Below are 18,660 nucleotides of genomic sequence, written 5' to 3'. Positions count from 1 at the left end.
GGGAAATTAAGCCAGTTCCATGTTAAATGCTGCTAGAGGTGAAAGGCAACCTAGAAGGGTTGTGTAGACTTATGTGTAACTCTCAGTTACTCAAAGTGACCAGACCTTACATTTTGAATGTTGATTAGAGAATGTATTTTATTCGTATTAATTTGTCTTTTCTCTCCAGGGAAATGAGATGGCTCTATTTGTAACTTAAAAAACGACCAATAGTACATTAATAAAAATAACTATTTCTTGGTCTTTCTTTCTTTTAACTTTACTTTAGGAGAAACCTGTACTGAGAAAGATTGCAAGCTACTGTAGCACCCTCCTAGGTAGGTACTAGGATTAGATGTGGGTGGATGTACCCGTACGTGCCCCTGCATTTTGCTTTGTTTGAACCATTTGGAGGTGGACTTGCTGTTTTGTTTCGGATCATTGTCCTGATGCATAACCCAAGTGCACTTGAGCTTGAGGTCACAAACTGATGGCTGGGTATTCTCCTTTAGGATTTTTGGGTAGAGCTCAGAATTCATGGTTCCATCAATTATTGTAAGTCATCCAGGTCCTGAAGCTGCAAAGCAGCCCCAGACCATCGCGCTACCACCACCATGTCTGACTGTTGGTATGATGTTCTTGTTATGAAAAGCTGTATTTGTTTTATGCCAGATGTAATGGGACGCACACCTTCCAAAAAGTTCAATTTTTGTCTCATCAGTCCACAGAATATTTGCCTAAAAATCTTGGGGATAATCAAGATGTTTTTTGGCAAATGTGGGATGAGCCTTTGTGTTCTTTTTGGTCAGCGGTGGTTTTTGCCTTGGAACTCTCCCATGGATGCCATTTGTGCCCAGTCTCTTTCTTAGTGTTGAAACATGAACACTGATCTTACCTGAGGCAAGTGAGGCCTGCAGTTCTTTAGATGTTGTTCCGGTTTCTTTTATGACCTCCTGGATGAGTCGTCGTAATGCTCTTGGAGTAATTATTGTAGTTCCAAGGCAAAAACCACCTCTGACCAAAAAGAACACAAAGGCTCATCCCAAATTTGCCAAAAAACATCTTGATTATCCCCAAGACTTTTAGGCAAATATTCTGTGGACTGATGAGACAAAAATTTTACTTTTTGGAAGGTGTGCGTCCCGTTACATCTGGCATAAAACAAATACAGCTTTTCATTACAAGAACATCATACCAACAGTCAAACACGGTGGTGGTTACTGTTTTGGTTACCAACTGAATTTAGGGAAAAATTAGGCTGGCACTGTGTACTTACCACACAGTTTGGGGTTAGTCAGACCTCACTATTGGCAATTCATCACTGACCACTAATGCAAAGAGCCACCAAAGAAAGGAGGCCCTTCTCCACTGACCACCAACGTAGAAAGACCCCTACCACTGACTGCCAATAAATTGGTAACTAATGTAAGGGGAACTTAACACTGACCACCATTGAAAGGGCACACATAACACAAACCACCTATATAAGTGTGCCCAACACTGACCACCATAAGAGAGTGCTACTCTGATCACTCTGCACGATGCATACCCTTTGACATACTCCTGATGGCTGAATTCTATAATCTCTGCTATGCATTACATACTCCTAACTATTGCACTCCGTAAACTGTGCCTTACATTACATACTACAAACCATTGCCCCTTGTAGCTGTACTGTCAAGGATATAATCCTGACCAAAGTGGTTCATATATAGTTAGTTAACATGTTCATTAAGTTAAAAGAAAAGAAATTAAATGTACATACCGTATTTTTCACTCCATAAGACGTACTCCCCCCCCCCCCCAAAAAATGGGGGGAAATGTCTGTGCATCTTATGGAGCGAATACCAACCAGGCCCCTACATCCCCCCCCCGTCGCCGTCACCGGCATGTCACAATACCGGGCGGCCGTCTCCCGCGAGCACCGGGCGATCTCCTGGCTGAGCCTGTCACTCATAGAGGACAGGGCAGCCCCAGAGGCCAAATAGAGTACGGCCGTGGCTGCCACTCCGGCTACTCTGTCTTCTATCTGAGTACCAGGAGGATGTGATGACGTCTTCGCCAGTCGCCAGACACAGGTCAGGCTGCATTTCATGGGCACGGGTAAGGCTGCATCAAGATCAAACATTTGATCAACAGTTAACAGTTTTTAACATTTCACTTTTCCTTCACTCACCTGTACAAAAAGTGCCATCATTTGGTATAAAATTGTCATGGTTATTGGATGGTCGATAACCTTTCAGACAGATGCAGTAGTAGCTGCCATGTGTATTGTGGCATTCTGTGTGTTCACCGCAGATTTTTTGCGCTCCAATCTGACACTCATTTTTATCTGTTTCAACAAAAGAACACAAAACCAGGGGAGTATTTTAATTTATAAATACCTCTTATAAATACAATACAAACATCCTAATACTCTTGTTTTTATCTTTTTGGTTTCACTTTTACTCTCATTGTTTGTTAAATCAGAATTAATTAAATGACTTGGATAGCATGCTACAGCCAATAATTTATCAATGCTTAACCTCCCTGGCAGTATGATTATGTCAGATTTTTACGTCTCAGTGGTATAATTATTTTGCATAGAAATTTGGCATTTTATATTGTAGGCCTGTAATTCTTAGCAATAACAATCTGTCCAAACAAGTGTCTAGTAGATATCCCGGGTATGATAAACTTTGAAACACAAAATCATAAATTATAATATAATAAATGACTATAAATAATTATAAAAAAATAATATAATAATAAAATGAATTTCCTCACGATTCACTATCGCTCAATTCTGCAAGTGTTCTAATTTACTATCGCTGTTTTCTAACTGGTCTAAAACCACTTTTGACCTAAAGAGACACTTTTTGGTTGCTATGGACAATTCCAAGTTTCCAGGCAGAAAGAACAGTATACATAATATAAAAGTGCATGCAGGGCATTGGACAAAGCACTAGGGACAAAAGGGTTGTGAAATAATTTCTTATAGTAATGTAATCTGTAAGATTCCACTGTACTGTATGTATTATGAATTTTACATTTTTTGAATTTGCCGCCGGGCTCCACCCCCGTGTGTTGCAACGCTTTTAGGGAATGGAGCCTGGCACAAAGAGGCATGGGGTAGAGGACAGAGCCCACAGACACAGCGGGGGGACATCGCAGGATCCTGGGGACAAGGTAAGTACACTGCACCAGGATCCTGCAATGCAATCCCGAGTGTGGCTCAGGGTTACCGCTAATGATACTGAAATTTAACCCCGAGCCACACTCGGAAAACCTCCGGGGAGGTTAAAGTGTATTTCCACTTTTGCAGCCAAATTGGAATAGCGCCTACTATATATTTGTATATATATCGTTTTTTAAATTGCAGCTTACCATTTTTAGATGCTTTTTTCTGGAACCTCCAGCACTCTAAAATCCCAGGTGGTTCTCTTGTTTATGAGGGGGCTGAGTAATTGCATTTGCCATAATTTAGCCTGTCTGTACTGTGCAGGCATACCTTTCTTAGCAGTTGTAACTAGATTTGAACACTGTCTGTCCTAACAAAGACTTAAAGGTTTAGAAGCTAGGTTTCTTTCATTGTATGTCAAGAAAAAAAAGGGAGTCAATGACACTATTTAGAGCCAAAGGGATTGATTTACTATAACCGGAGAGTGCAATATCTGGTGTGGCTGTGCATTGTGGCCAATCAGCTGGAAGCTGATTGATTTCTATGCAGAACTGCACCAGATTTTGCATACTCCCATTTTAGCAAACCAAACTTTCAAAATTTGATGCTGCTATCCAAGGGTGCCTCTTATAATCATGCATCCAGAGAGGAGGCACTCTAAAACAGGAGGAGTGTTACTGGTCAGATCACCAGGTGAAAAACAGGGGAAAAAAACCTAAAAAATGAAAATGAATGCTTGACTGTAGAGATGATATTCTTATGCCGCGTACACACGGTCGGACTTTTCGTCTACAAAAGTCCGACAGCCTGTCCGACAGACTTCCTGCGGACTTTCGGCGGACTTGCAGCAGACTTTCTAACGAACGGACTTGCCTACACACGACCACACAAAAGTCCGACGGATTCGTACGTGATGACGTACACCGGACTAAAATAAGGAAGTTCATAGCCAGTAGCCAATAGCTGCCCTAGCATGGGTTTTTGTCCGTCGGACTAGCACACAGACGAGCGGATTTCGGGGTCCGTCGTAGTTACGACGTAAAGATTTGAAGCATGTTTCAAATCTAAAGTCCGTCGGATTTGAGGCTGAAAAAGTCTGCTGAAAGTCCGGAGAAGCCCACACACGATCGGATTACCAGCCAGCTTTAGTCCGTCGGCGTCCGTTGGACTTTTGTAGACGAAAAGTCCGACCGTGTGTACGCGGCATTAGAGTCAGAGTCAGCATTTTCTTCCTCCAAACACGACGAGTCGAGTTAATGCCAAAGAGCTTAATTTTGGTCTCATCTGACCACAGCACTTTCTCCCAATCCTTCTCTGAATCATTTAGATATTCATTGGCTTGACTGTACTTGTGCCTTCTTGAGGAGGAGGACTTGCCGTGTTTGGAGGAAGAAAATTGCTGACTATGACCCTAAGAACACCATCCCTACAGTCAAGCATGAAGGTGGAAACATTATGCTTTGCGGCTGTTTCTCTGCTAAAGGTACAGACCAACTTTGCCATATTGAGAAGCCAATTGATGGGGCCATGTATTGTAAAATCATGTATGAGAACCTTCTTCCCTCAGCCAGAACACTGAAGATCAGATCAAGGGTCATGGACTGGTCTTTCAGCATGACAATGACCTGAAACTACTGCTACTACTGCTACTGCCAAGGCAACAAAGGAGTGGCTCAAAAAGAAGCACCCTAAGGTCATGGAGTGGCCTAGCCAATCTCCAGACCTTAATCCTATAGAAAATGTAGGGAGGGAGCTAAAACTTTGAGTTGCCAAGCGACAGCCAAGAAACCTTAGGGATTTAGAGAAGATCTGTAAAAAAAAGTGGATCAAAATCCCTCCTGAGATGTGTGCAAACCTGGTCACTAACTACAAGAAATGTCTTGCCTCTGTGCTTGGCAACAAGGGTTTTTCTACCAAGTACTAAGTCACGTTTGGTTGCTTGGAGATCAAATACTTATTTTACTCACTGAACTGCAACTCAATTTATAACACGTGTATCATGTGTTTTTTCTGGATTTTTAGTTGGTATTCTGTCTCTATCATTTAAAATATACTGATAGACCCGTCATTTCTTTGTGAGTGGGCAAACTTACAAAATCAGCAGGGAATCAAATAATTATTTTCCTCACTGTATAAGCCCGGCTACACACAGAGAAGAGTTTCTCTACTTTCTTGCCTCAGCAGGCTTCCCTCCCATTGGAGCTCAGAGAGCTAGAACCTGATAAGACAGAGGTAGCTAGGCAAGTGATCTGCAGCTAGGTGGGAGACCCTTGATTGTGATAACCAGCATGAGAACACCCAGGCCAGAGATTAACTTCAAGCGGCTGCTCCAAAAGCCCAAGCTACTGTGGGGAGCACCTACCCAACTGCTACCAGAGTACTTCAGTTCCAGTGGGGTGGCACTTTGTTTTCAGGACAACTTTAGATGTTAGGATGTGTTAGCACAGCTACTATGGACTTCACTACAATATGGACTTCACAAATAGCTGTGCTGTTTTACTAAAGTAGTTATTCTTAGTGCTATCTATGCCCGGAAGTGGGAGCAAATACCTGGATTAGACAGATATCTGCTCCCCCCTGAAAGGTGCCAAATGTGACACCGGAGGGGCAGAGGATTCCGAAAAGCAGAAGTTCCATTTTTGGGTGGAACTCTGCTTTAAGAAGAGCTGTCCCGGCAGCCTTCACAATATTTACCATGGTTAGTGAATAGACCAGGGAATGAACTCATATCCATAAATGTCTAACTTTGTGGCATGTCCACCACACATGCAGGACTGTTCCCACCTGACCACATTTCTGAAAGCTTAGGGCAGAGGATCCAGGGTACATTTCTGATAAATGCTCTGGGACCAAGTACCACCTAAAATATACTTTATATCCAGCCTCAAGCATTCATTCATAATAACTTTATGGATACATAAGGTCCAGGTCTGCCAATTCTACTCATCCTTATCCACTTCTAGATCAGCATTTTTATTTCTGTCGGTTTTGCTGTTAAAAGAGTTTTTGTCACTTTCTCTCTGACAAAATATTGTCAACAGAAAAGGAAATGAGGGTAAATCTTTTTAATAGAGGATAGGAGTAAAAACCTAATAGGGGTTCTAACCCTCCCCCATTTTATCCAAGCAATGAAGGCAAGTTTTGGCTGGACATACACTTTGAATTGATACATATGTATTGCACACATACAGTATATAGGAATCTTTCAAACCTGCTTTTGTTGTAGACTACAGTGTGCCCCCATTTTAGTATGAAAAGTATATATTTATAATAGCGTGTTCACCAGATGATTCCCAAACAATACCAGAAAAAAAGGAGACACAAATGAAGTTTGCATGCGAGTGCTGGTGTGTGAAGTATTTAAAACTTAAGATCAGTTCAATGTAATCTGTTTGGTGATTTTCAGAATAGTTTTTTTTTTTTTTTTATGGGAAAGTGATTGTTCAGGGGAAATGGAAAGAGGCCGTGGCATATTATTAAGAAAAACATGGCCTAATTTGTCTTCTAGTTCCACAACAGATGAAGTGACCTGCAAACTTGATTCAAAAGACCTAAACATCCTGAACTAACTGGTTCTAATTGCAGTGCCTGACAAACCCTTGTACTTAAGGAAGGCATTTTAATTGGAAATCCCAACTGCTGCTTCCAGTGTGGGCTAAACTTATTATTAAAGTATACCTGTCATGACAGAAATATGGGGGCTTTCATTGCCTTTTAAAAATGTCACCTTGCTGTGTATAGATTTAGTGTTTCTAATTCAGAACAAGCAAATGAAATTCAAAATCAGTCTGAAATCTTTATCTATATAATAAAGTCAATGCAACGGCCTTATGGCCAGGGAACTAGCATTTTGACCACTTGCAGTCTGGAGCAATTTTAAAAATTTTTACACACATGTTAAAATCCCCATTATTTACTAGAAGATTACTTAGAACCCGCATTATATTATAACATTATATATTTTCTGAAAGCAGAGTAGTCCTGTAGAATAAAATAGTGTGTACCTATGTGTTTGTGTTTGCACAGGTGGGTGTGGGTGCTTTTTTGCATTTTTTTTTATTTTCTTTTATTAAAATGTATGTACACTTTTTAGATTTTTTATGTCATTTAACTTTATTGCTAACACTGCCTCCACCCACTAACTCACTCACTGCCCAGGTGATCGCCAATCACTTCAAAAATAAAATTGATTCAATTTGTGATGAAATTGTTACTCTACAGATATCCCCCCTCCCTTAACACCCCATGTTCACAGGTACAATCAACACTCCCCTTATTCAACCCTGCTATTATAGACGAGGTTGCTTAACTTATTTCTAACGCCCACCTAATCACCTGTCCCCTGGACCCAGTTCCCTCTCAAATACTGCAGTTGCCCTTTTTTTTAAATCAGATCTTTTTTTATTAAAAATAAAATTCCATTGAATACAGTAAATCAATTGGTTACATTCCAGCACATAGGTCGAGTTCAATGTCATAGTACATGAGAACAACCAATATTAATGTTACATGGCCAAATACATCATCACATTCCACCTAAGGGACTTATCAATCATTATCTCTGAATTAGATATATTTGTGCGATGCATTTGTTATAATTATGACTTTTGCAGGTCATTATTTGTTCTATATAACTTCTATTGGTCGTTTTCCAATTAACTTTTTGTTTTGTTCCCTTTCCTTATTTTACATTCCGCTGGACCCAACGGGGTCAACAATACCTATTATTAGACTAGGCAAACTATGTACATATTGACCTCCGCATTACCCATCTGCCACCTCACATTTGTTCCAGTAAAAGACATCTCATACACGGTATAAGGTTTTTCATCTCTAGATCAATATCATTGTATCCTGCTCTGTATTATTATTTATGTTGGTGTTCCTACTGTATGGACTCTGCCACCCAAAATTCTATTATGGACCAAGCTCAATGGGGCCAGTCCAGGTGTGTCTAGCCAAGGATCCCATATATTTTCAAATTTGTTTGGACAGCCTCTATGTTTATATGTGAGTTGTTCTCTAATTAGAGCATCATTTACCGCCGCAATCCACTCCGTCACTGTAGGGCTCATTGTGGATAGCCACTTTCTGGCAATAAGCTTCCTAGCTAAGAATAGTGTCCTCAAAATGGCAGTGTACGTATGGGGGGTGTACTGTTCTTCATCCAACCGTCCCAGTAAACAAAGTTTAGGGTCATTTATAAGTTTGATATTCCATATACTGTTAATAGTGTTTATCACTGAGGCCCAGTACCTCTGTAACTTTGGACATTTCCATAGCATATGAATAAGTGTACCGTTGTCGAGGACATAGTGGATCATCTCTCCTGTGCCATTTATGTAATTTTTCAGGTGTGCGATATGTACGGTGAATAATAAATAATTGAGTGAGCTTTTGAGAGGAGCACAGGGACACCCCAAGTACATTCTCTAGAATGTTGCTCCATTCCTCGTCTGAGATTTCCCCTATGTCCTCTCTCCAGCCCCCTCTACAGCCCAAAGTCATTGCCTTAGATACATGGCTAATAAGGGAGCCATATATAGCGGAGATTTGTCCCTTCCGGGATGATGCCGTAACTAGTTGTGTGAGCACCCCAGTTTTAACCAGTTCCCATTTGGATGTTTTGCTTTGTGCTGTTATGGCATGTCTAAGCTGTAAATACTGATAAAATGAGGTGTTTGGAAAATTAAATTCTGAGCGTATTGATTGGAAATCTCGTAGGACCCCCCAAAATACAATTGTGGAATGTATTGAACTCCCTTTTTCCCCCAATTAGAGAAATTCTCCAATTTACTCAGTTCTGGGTAATTACGATTATTCCATATTCGTGACCAGTTTGTATATCCGTCATATTGGAGATACTGTTTTGTTTTGTTCCAAATTTTGTCAATGAGCATTAGCATGGGGAACTGTATCAATGCTCCTAACTCGCCTGCTTCTATGCACTCCACAAGACCATCACAAGATAGTTGTGTACTCACAATGTTCCGAATAGGATCAGAAGACTCAGGGTGGAGCCAGCCTGTTAAATGTTGCAATTGAGCAGCTATAAAATAATAAAATGGATTTGGGACCGCCAATCCACCCGAGTCCTTCATCTCCTGTAATGTTTCTAGTTTAATTCTTGGGACTTGTCCCCTCCAAATCAGTGTCGGAATAGAGTATTACATCTGCGGAACACATGGATAGGGATCCAGATAGAGGCGTTGTGCAGTGCATACAGCAGTTGTGGGCTCCAGATCATCTTGATCAGATTGCACCTACCAACCACAGAAAGGGGCAGCCGGGTCCAGCTAACAAGCTTTTCTTTAAATTTTTTAAAGAGTGGGTCTATATTGAGTTTTATATATTGATCTAAATTAGGGTGTATGATTATGCCTAAATATTTAAATTTATCCACCACTTTAATTTGTTCGGCTATTTGAGGTAGGGATCCTACTAGTGGGTCCAGGGGCAGTATTGTCGATTTATCCCAATTTATTTTAAATCCGGAAAAGTTTCCGAATATCCCAATCAGTTCCATAAGTTTAATCAGAGAGGTGGACGTGTCACCTAAGAATAAGAGTGCGTCGTCTGCATATAGTGCAATTTTTTCTTCCGTCTCTCCCCGCCTAAAGCCTACTATTTCTGTGTTTCCCCTTATAGCCGCCGCCAGTGGTTCAACAGCCAAAGCGAAAAGTAAAGGCGACAGAGGGCAGCCCTGTCGGGTTCCCCTGTATAAATCAAATGACGATGATAATGTGTTATTGATTCTGATACAGGCCTTAGGCGATTTATATAGCAGTTTGATCCAAGAGATTATAGTGTCCCCAAGATCAAACTTCGCCAATACTTTCCATAGGTACTCCCACTCCACACTATCAAACGCCTTAGCGGCATCTAACGATAGTATAGCTCTTTGTCCCTGATTGTCTGTGGGGATTTGCATTTTAAGATAGAGACGTCTTAGATTATTTGCCGTGGACCTATTTGGTATGAAACCGACCTGATCCGGGTGTACCAATTTAGACACCACTTTAGAAATCCTCATGGCGATAATTTTCATAAGAAGTTTCAGATCCGTATTCAAAAGTGAAATGGGTCTGTATGATTCTGGTTGATCCGGTTCTTTCCCCGGTTTTAAAATTACCACTACCACCGCTTCATACATAGATCCCGGCAAGGAATCAGATTTAATTGCTTCTGTGAGTGTGTGTAGTAATTCTGGTAAAAGTATTCCTCCAAACTTTTTATATAGTTCGATCGGTATACCGTCGCTACCTGGAGCTTTGGAGTTGGAGAACGTGGCTAGAGCAAGTTGTATTTCTTCTAGGGAGAGAGGTGCATTTAGAAGTTTTTTATCTAAACTCTGGAGTTTGGGTAGTGTAATGGACTCCAAAAACTGTGTCAGCTCTTCCTCTGGGTAAGAAACTTTCGAAGAATATAAATCCTGATAAAAGGATGAAAATTCTTGCAGTATGGACGGTGTATCAGTCACTATCAATGCCGATTTAGTTTTTATGTTATGTATAATTTGAGAGGGGTTTTGTGATCTAGCTATCACTGCCAGCATGTGCCCAGTTTTCTCTCCTTCCTCAAAATATGTTTGGGTTGTAAAAAATCTTTTATTATTAGCTTGTTGCAGGTGTACAGATCGGGATAATTTCTGCGCATCTATCCACTGCCGTTCATTATCAGAGTTAGGATCCTTCAGAAATACCTCCTCTGCTCTGTCTACCCCTTTAGCCACATCCTCAGCCCATTGTTTGCTCCTGGTCTTGATTGTACTAATTTCCCTTACACACATCCCTCTAATAAACGCTTTCAGGGCGTCCCAGACCATCCCAGGTGCATCCGAATGTTTATTATCCTCTAGAAAATTGCCAATGCTCATTTGCATATGTTCAGTGTTTCTGAACAATTGGAGCCAAAATGGATTCAGTTTCCAGTGTACAGGCATACTAGTTTTTTGGAAGTTTAGACTAAGCTGCACCGGAGAGTGGTCAGACAACCCTCTAGCCAAATATATCACTTTTGGATCGTATCGACAAATTCCCAAATGCATAGTCTATTCTAGATAGAGTCGAGTGCGTCAGCGAATGACAGGAGAACTGGGCTTGCAGAGGAGACGAACGTCGCCATATATCTATCAGTCCAAGTTCTCCCAGAAATTTAGCCAGCGGAGTGTACAGTCTAGGTCCCTGGGGACAGAATTTTTTACGTACATCTAAAGATAAATCCATTGCACTGTTAAAATCCCCCAAAACGTACACCGGCAGCTGGGGATATTTAGACAAAAATCTAGCAAAACATTGCAGTACTGTTAGTGTAAAAGGTGGAGGTATATATATATTGGCAAAAATACATTTTTGAGATTCCCATACACCCATCAAAAAGATATATCTGCCCTCGGCATCTATTTCTGCGTCTTGCTTACTAAATGCCGTGGACCTAGAGAACAGAATACTCACTCCCCTAGAGTATCTAGTATGAATAGAGCGGTATTGTTGCTGAAATTTAGACATACGTAATAAATGTATACTGTCACTGGTAAGATGTGATTCCTGCAAAAAAATGATAGTGGGATTCTGTTGAGAGAGGTAAGTAAGTAGTGCAGTTCTTTTTGTAGGATCATGTAAACCTCTAATGTTCCATGAAAGAATTGTGTCTCTCTTGTTACTCATTGTATCCTGGGGGGTACAATACCGGGTGGTCACGCCTATGGGTGTTCAATACCCAGACAAAACACCTCCCCGACCATGACCAAAGGTTACCTGAGTTATTACGTGGTGGTGGACCGAGTTCATCCATGTGTAGAGATGTGTTATTTCCAGCTATGTCAGAGTGAAACGGAGGCATGCAGCTTGGGCACTTGCGGAAGTGCAGTCTGAATAATCCAGACTGAAAAACAGTGTATTCAATACAAAAAAGGCAAACATAAAAAACATAAAAAACAAAAAACATGTTGCCCGTGAACTTAGGCATTCTTGAAAAAGAACTTTTGTAATTGCCCCGCAGGGCTACACAGGGGGTAGTAGTGAGGGCTAGGGCCCTGTGATCTTATCTTAAGGCACAAGACATAACGGCGTAAAGTAGAAGTTTACAATTAAACTCAGTTACTCCTCTTCTTAATGCTCCTATATAAAAACAATCTTGAGCAAAGGATTGAAGGTAAATATTTTCCCCCCCAGAAAATCATCAAGCGGGTGATTGACCTCAAGGTTCTCCTCTTAGGCGTCTTTCGTTTCGATCCAGCCAGTTCACAGCCATATTTGGGCTATCAAAGAAATGGACTGCTCCATCCGCCACCACCCTCAGCCTAGCGGGGTATAACATAGAGTACATCAATGGTATGGCTCTCATTCTTTTTTTAACTTCCGTAAATTTTGCTCTCTGTTTTTGTACAGCAGCTGAAAAGTCCGGGTAAATAGAGATCTTGGCTCCCTGTATTTCCATATCCACTTTTTGTCTGGCTAGACGAAGTATAATGTCCCTGTCCTTATAATGTAGGAGCTTCAACAGGAATGGTCTGTCGTGGCCCCCTGGTGGCGGTGGTCTAGATGGCACCCTGTGAGCTCTTTCCACTGAAAAGAATGGAGTTAAGTTATTTTTCCCAAAAGTATCAGCCAGCCATGCTTCAATGAAATCAGTAGGGTGTTTCCCCTCAGCTTTTTCAGGCATGCCAACTATGCGGATGTTTGACCTTCGCAGCCTATTCTCCATATCTTCCAGTCTATCTGCTGTTTCATTATGCTTTGTAGAGATATTATGTAGTTCATGTGCCATGGGGGGTAATTCATCCTCTAAAGAGCTCACTCTTCCCTCCAAAGCAGTGGTTCTCTCCCTGAGCTTCTGCATATCCTGCCTTATATGCAACAGACCCTCTTTCACACTTTTAATATCTGCTGACAATTCAGTAATAGAAGAGCCATATGAATGCACTGCTGTGAGAATGTCCTGCAATGAGGGTTCTGAGGAGTCCATGTCAGGAGGCTTAGCTAGGTCAGAGGTGGTAATAGGAGAGGTTGGTGTACTCACTGCGTTCCCCTGGGCTGCCGGCGCCATCTTGTCAGGCACATGTTGTTTAGCTGGGGTGGATTTTTCAGGAGAGCTGTGCTTAGCAGAATTTCCAGCGCTGGGAGACTGTAAATGTTGTCCGGTTCTTGCGCTGCTGTCGTGGGCATATTGACCCAGTTTAGCTGCTGCAGCGGCGTAGGACCCCTTCCCCACACGTTGCTGGAGCGGAGGTCCGCCATGCTGGGCCGCTCCGCCGGCGGGTTCGCTCTCCGGTTTATTTTTAGGCATCCCTGCTTTACCTTTATGCTGACCGGGTGTCTTAGAGGGGGTAGCTCCACTCCGGGAGCGAAGTATCCGGTCTATTGCGGCGGTATGTGTGGCTCTTTACAGGATTTGTAGTCCAGGATGCAGGAGCTGAAGTGAAGCACGTCTGCCTACATGAACGTCCAAGCCACGCAACTGCAGTTGCCCTTTGACTCTATCCTACACTCACATGTTCAACCTCTACCTCTTTTCTGCCATATTCCCCAACTCTCTAAAACATGATAGTCACCCCCATATTTAAACAGCCTTCCTTGGACCCCACCAATCTTAACAACCTACGCCCCTCCTTGCTCCCCTTTTCCACCAAACTCATTGAACGCCTGGTCTACAACAAGCTGAGTGACCACCTCATTAAAAATAACCTTCATGGAATGGTAGGCATAAATTGGCATGGCGTGTACTTAAGAACACAACTTCATTGGGGGACATGGCACTACCAGAGTTTAGTCTATATTACCTGGTCGGCTCAACCTTAACACTTATACCATATCGACAAAACAGAGAGACAGAGGTATGTCTCCTTGATACCAGCTTTTGACACACCAACAAGTCTGCATCCATTCTGTGACATTAAATGAAGAAAAGGAATCTGGACAGCCGCACTCCAATATAAGCCTTTATTCTAGCAGATAGTCAAAGTTCAAGTAGCAGCAGAAGCAGGGTAAGACAGCTGACGTGTTTTACAATATCATCGTTGCTTAATCATAGCTAAATGACCACATATTGCTTGAGCAAATATATACTAAGTCAAAATATATCACATGATGCATTTAATTATACTCACTTGCAAACACAATTTGGCTCTGTTCAGCGATTCTATAGAATGCTGTCACATGAGTGTTTTGAAATAATCAACATTTTAAGTTGCTCCTCTCTGTTCTTTTATTTCTTCTTTTTTGTTGTTATTGACGTCTCTCACTAGGTCTCTGTCTCTTAGTCTCTCTACCCTTTAGTGTTTATACATTCAAACCAGTTTTATTACTATTAATTAATTAGGGTTTTTCTTTATTTATGTTTATTTGTTTAATTATATATTCGACCCTACAAATTCACTATTTTGCATTTGTGCCCTGTTCGATCGGCACTTCATGAACCGACATTATTACATACAAATAATGTATGTTTTTACATGTCCTGGTATAGATTCATATATATACATTTTTTTATTATTAAAGGTTGCTCTGTAAACATATACACACACTTTGTTTATAAATGAATCTAGATGTTTTATTGTTACTGTTTCATGTTTTCATACGCTCCCCTTGGAACATACATGTTGATGTTTTCACTCCATTGATCACTTCGAGGTTATCTGATTATATATATATATATATATATATATATATATATATATATATATATATATATATGCTTTTTGCAATATGTATGCATTTTTGGAGGTTTATAGCATTGATTAGTTTAATTTTATTTTTTTACTTTATTATTTATTACCTCGCTTGTGTGGTCCATCACCGTGTTTTCCAAGGGCTTTGTATGTTTTTTCCCTTTTCTTCTTTGGTCACATGTGTTTGCAATTGAGTATCATGAAATGCATCATGTGATATATTTTGACTTGGTATATATTTGCTCAAACAATATGTGGTAATTTAGCTATGATTAAGCAATGATGATGTGAAACGCGTCAGTTGTCTTACCCTGCTTCTGCTGTTGCACAAACTTTGACTATCTGCTACAATAAAGGCTTATATTGGAGTGCGGCTGTCCAGATTCCTTTTCTTCATTTATTGTTTGTGCTGAGCCAGCACCTGTTACTTTCACACTGAGGAGGGAGTCACTCTGTTCACTACCTGGAGCGGTTCAACCTCTTCCTTCATTCTGTGACATTCTTAGAGGCATTGGGGGATCGATTACACAACCCTCTTTTAAAGTTATAGCCTTCCATTACAAACTTATTTGGAACCTTTCTATAATCAAAATTATTGCTCCACATTTCCATGTCAATACTCTTATATGGTCTAACAAACTACTGCCCGACCTTCTATCTATTCAAAAACACAGACTCCCTTGTTCTATCGAATGGGGAAATAAAGACCTTCGATGCTCTGAAACAGGAGTTTTCTCTTTAAACTTTATGTTTTTCCCCTACCTTCAGGTGCGGCATGCCTTAACGATACAATTTACCAATACATTCCCAATCCTCTCCTCTTTGTCTCTGTTGGAGGTGATACATGGGGCAGAACCCTGTAAAATAATATCCACAATGTGCGAACGTCTCCTTACCCCATCAGCCTCAACTTTGGCTTATGCTATTAAGTCTCGTTGGGAGAGTGATATAGGGGCTAAAGAGGAGGAGAAATGGGAAGAGGTCTTAGACTCCTGTAAAAAGGTCTTACCCCAAATCTCTAACCGCCTTACTCGCCTAGTGGAAAATGAGGGCTGGCGAGTGTGGGCTGCCTTGGAGGGGGGGCAAGCACCGCCAGTAGGCGGGGTTGAATGGGAGCTGTTCTCGCAGCGATCGCCCCAACGGGAAGAGAGCATGGAGGAAGAGGATTGCCGGCCGGATCACAGAGATAGCCCACGGTAACAGCTTACATTAGAATTCCCTCGGCTTGTCGTCACACACAGCCCCGCTTCCTGACCCCATGCCTGTGATAGACAGAACGCTGGTCCAATGCTGGGATGTGTTCTGTCTGTCACAGGCATCGGGTCAGGAGGCGGGGCTGTGTGTGACCGTGAGCGGACGGCAATTCTATTGTAAGCTGTTAGAGCGGGCTATCCCCACTCTGTGATCCAGCGGGCAATCCTCTTCTTCTCGCTCTCTTCCCCTGTGATGATCCAACCGCTCTCTCTCTCTTCCTCTGCACAGGTCACACTGCAATGGTGGGCAGAGTGCATTTGGCCAATCATGGCTCAGGGGGACTAAGTCCACGCCCCACACTATATAAGGCTGCTTACAAAGTGGCCGTGTGTAGTGTTAGCATGGACAGAGAGATAGCTTGAGTTAGATTAAGCAGGCAGGTTATTCAGTTAGTGGCAGTGTATTTGATATATATATATATATATATATATATATATATATATATATATATATATATATATATATATATATATATATATATATACACTCTTCATTTAGCATAGACTATATATTCTGTGTTTACTCTATATTCAGTCAGTGCAGGCAGTGTATTAATATATATATATATATATATATATATATATATATATATAGTGTAGTGTGTGTATATATATATATATATATATATATATATATATATATATATATATACTCTGCACAGTTTCTACTACACTTATGGTGGTGTACACAGTATACAATACAGTGCAGCCATTGTACAGTTGCTAATACAATGCAGGGGGTGTACACAGTATCTAATACAGTGTGTACAGTTTCTAATACACTTCTGGTGGTGTACACAGTATAAAGTACAGTGCAGCTGTTGTACAGTTGATAATACAGTGCAGGCGGTGTACACAGTATTTAATACAGTGTATACAGTTTCTAATAGACGTCAGGTGGTGTATTAATATATATAAATATACAGTCTAGTGTGTGTGTGTGTATATATCTATATATAGATATATACTCCGCATTGAGTGTAGCTTATATCTACAGTGCATTCTGTGGTGTACTGTTTCGAATACACTTCAGGCAGTGTACACAGTATCTAATACAGTGCAGCCACTGTACACTTTCTAATACACTTCAGGCGGTGTACACAGTATCTAATACAGTGTAGTGTGGTGTTGCAAAACAAAAAATACATCATGTATGCCACCAAGGAGAGGCAGACGCTCACAGCCACAAAAAGAGGGAAAGCAGCCTTTGTGTCTACAGTCAACAGTGGTGGTCGTGGACATGGTGCATCCTCTGCAGGTGACCGTGGATTGTTTAAATCAATTTTTATGCAGTATCACGCTATGTGTACCCCTCTTTTTTGATCTGAGTAATACCCAGATGGAACGGCGAACCCTCAGCTCCAGGAAGAATTTCTCATAGGCTTTGATTGATCTTCTATTCGGTGAGTGTGATAGCATAAGAGAGAGGACACACTGGGAGCGGTGAAGGTAGCCAAAGTATCTATTCAGATGATCTTTTGAGAAAGACACACATTCTGATGAACTTTATTAATTAACCATTTGTGTGGCGAATAAGGACACATTGGGTTTATATATACAACCCTTACAGCGCTGCTAATGTTGTAGAATATTCTATATAATGATTTTAGAGTTATTTTAGAGGTTTTGAATACTGCTCTCCTAAAATTTTAAAATTTACAAACGACTTACTAACAGCAAAAACCAATGGACACTATTTTGTACTCCTATTTCTGAACCCTTTGGCTGCCTTTGATACAGTTGACCACCCCCTCAAAAAACTTTACTCCTTTGGTCTCCGTGGCTGTGCTTTTTGCTGGCTCTCATCCTACCTATTCCACTGCACCTTCAGTGTCACTTACAATTTTACTTTCTCAACTCCTTTTCCTCTCTCCCTTCGGGTCCCCCAAGGTTCTGTTCCTGGACCTCTCCTATTCTACATCTCCTCCCTGAGTGAGCTGATGGCCTCCTATGGCTTTCAATATTATTTCTATGCTGATGACACCCAAATTTATCTACCCTTCAGCTCACTCCATTAGTCTCCTCATGCATCACTAATTTATTTACAGACACATAAGTCTGGATGTCATACCACTTCCTCAAACTCAACCTGTCCAAAACTGAGCTCATAATATTTCCTCCCCCATGTGCCCCTTCCTCTGACTACTCTGTCAAGATCAATGGCACAACCATCAACTCATCCCCATATGCCAGGGTGCTAGATGTTATCCTGGACTCTGAACTCTCCTTTTGACCCCACATAAAATAACTTTCCAAAGCTTGCCTCCTCAACCTCTGCAACACCTCCAGAATGTGTCCCTTCCTAGCCAATGACACCACAAAGCTCCTAAATTACTCCCTGGATATCTCTCACCTTGACCACTGCAACTCCCTCCTCATTGGCTTACCATTAAATCTCCTATTCAGTCCTTTATGAATGTTGCTGCCAGACTCATCCACCTAAATTCAGAATACTAACAATAACTTACAAAGCCATTCACAATCCGGCCCCCAGCTACATCATTAACCTAGTCACAAAATACTAACCAAATTGTTCTATTCGTTCCTCTCAAGACCTCCTGCTCTCTAGTTCCTTTGTCATCTCCTCTCATGCTCGCCTT

The 18,660-nt window shown here is 41.2% G+C and overlaps 1 protein-coding gene across 3 annotated transcripts in view; it reads right to left on the bottom strand.

The window, feature by feature from the left end:
* The window catches only part of SUSD1 (sushi domain containing 1), a 295,273-nt gene that overhangs the window by 237,925 nt on the left and 38,688 nt on the right, over positions 1-18,660 (bottom strand). For all 3 annotated transcript variants that reach the window (XM_073591463.1, XM_073591465.1, XM_073591471.1), the window contains exon 3: positions 2,156-2,311. In XM_073591463.1, coding sequence (XP_073447564.1) covers positions 2,156-2,311 — 156 coding nt within the window. The remainder of the gene's footprint in view (positions 1-2,155; positions 2,312-18,660) is intronic.

Source organism: Aquarana catesbeiana, linkage group LG01 (assembly GCF_042186555.1).
Source record: "Aquarana catesbeiana isolate 2022-GZ linkage group LG01, ASM4218655v1, whole genome shotgun sequence".
Lineage (NCBI taxonomy): Eukaryota > Metazoa > Chordata > Amphibia > Anura > Ranidae > Aquarana > Aquarana catesbeiana.
Note: the sequence above shows the minus strand (reverse complement) of the source record. Positions and strands in the feature narration are given on the sequence as shown.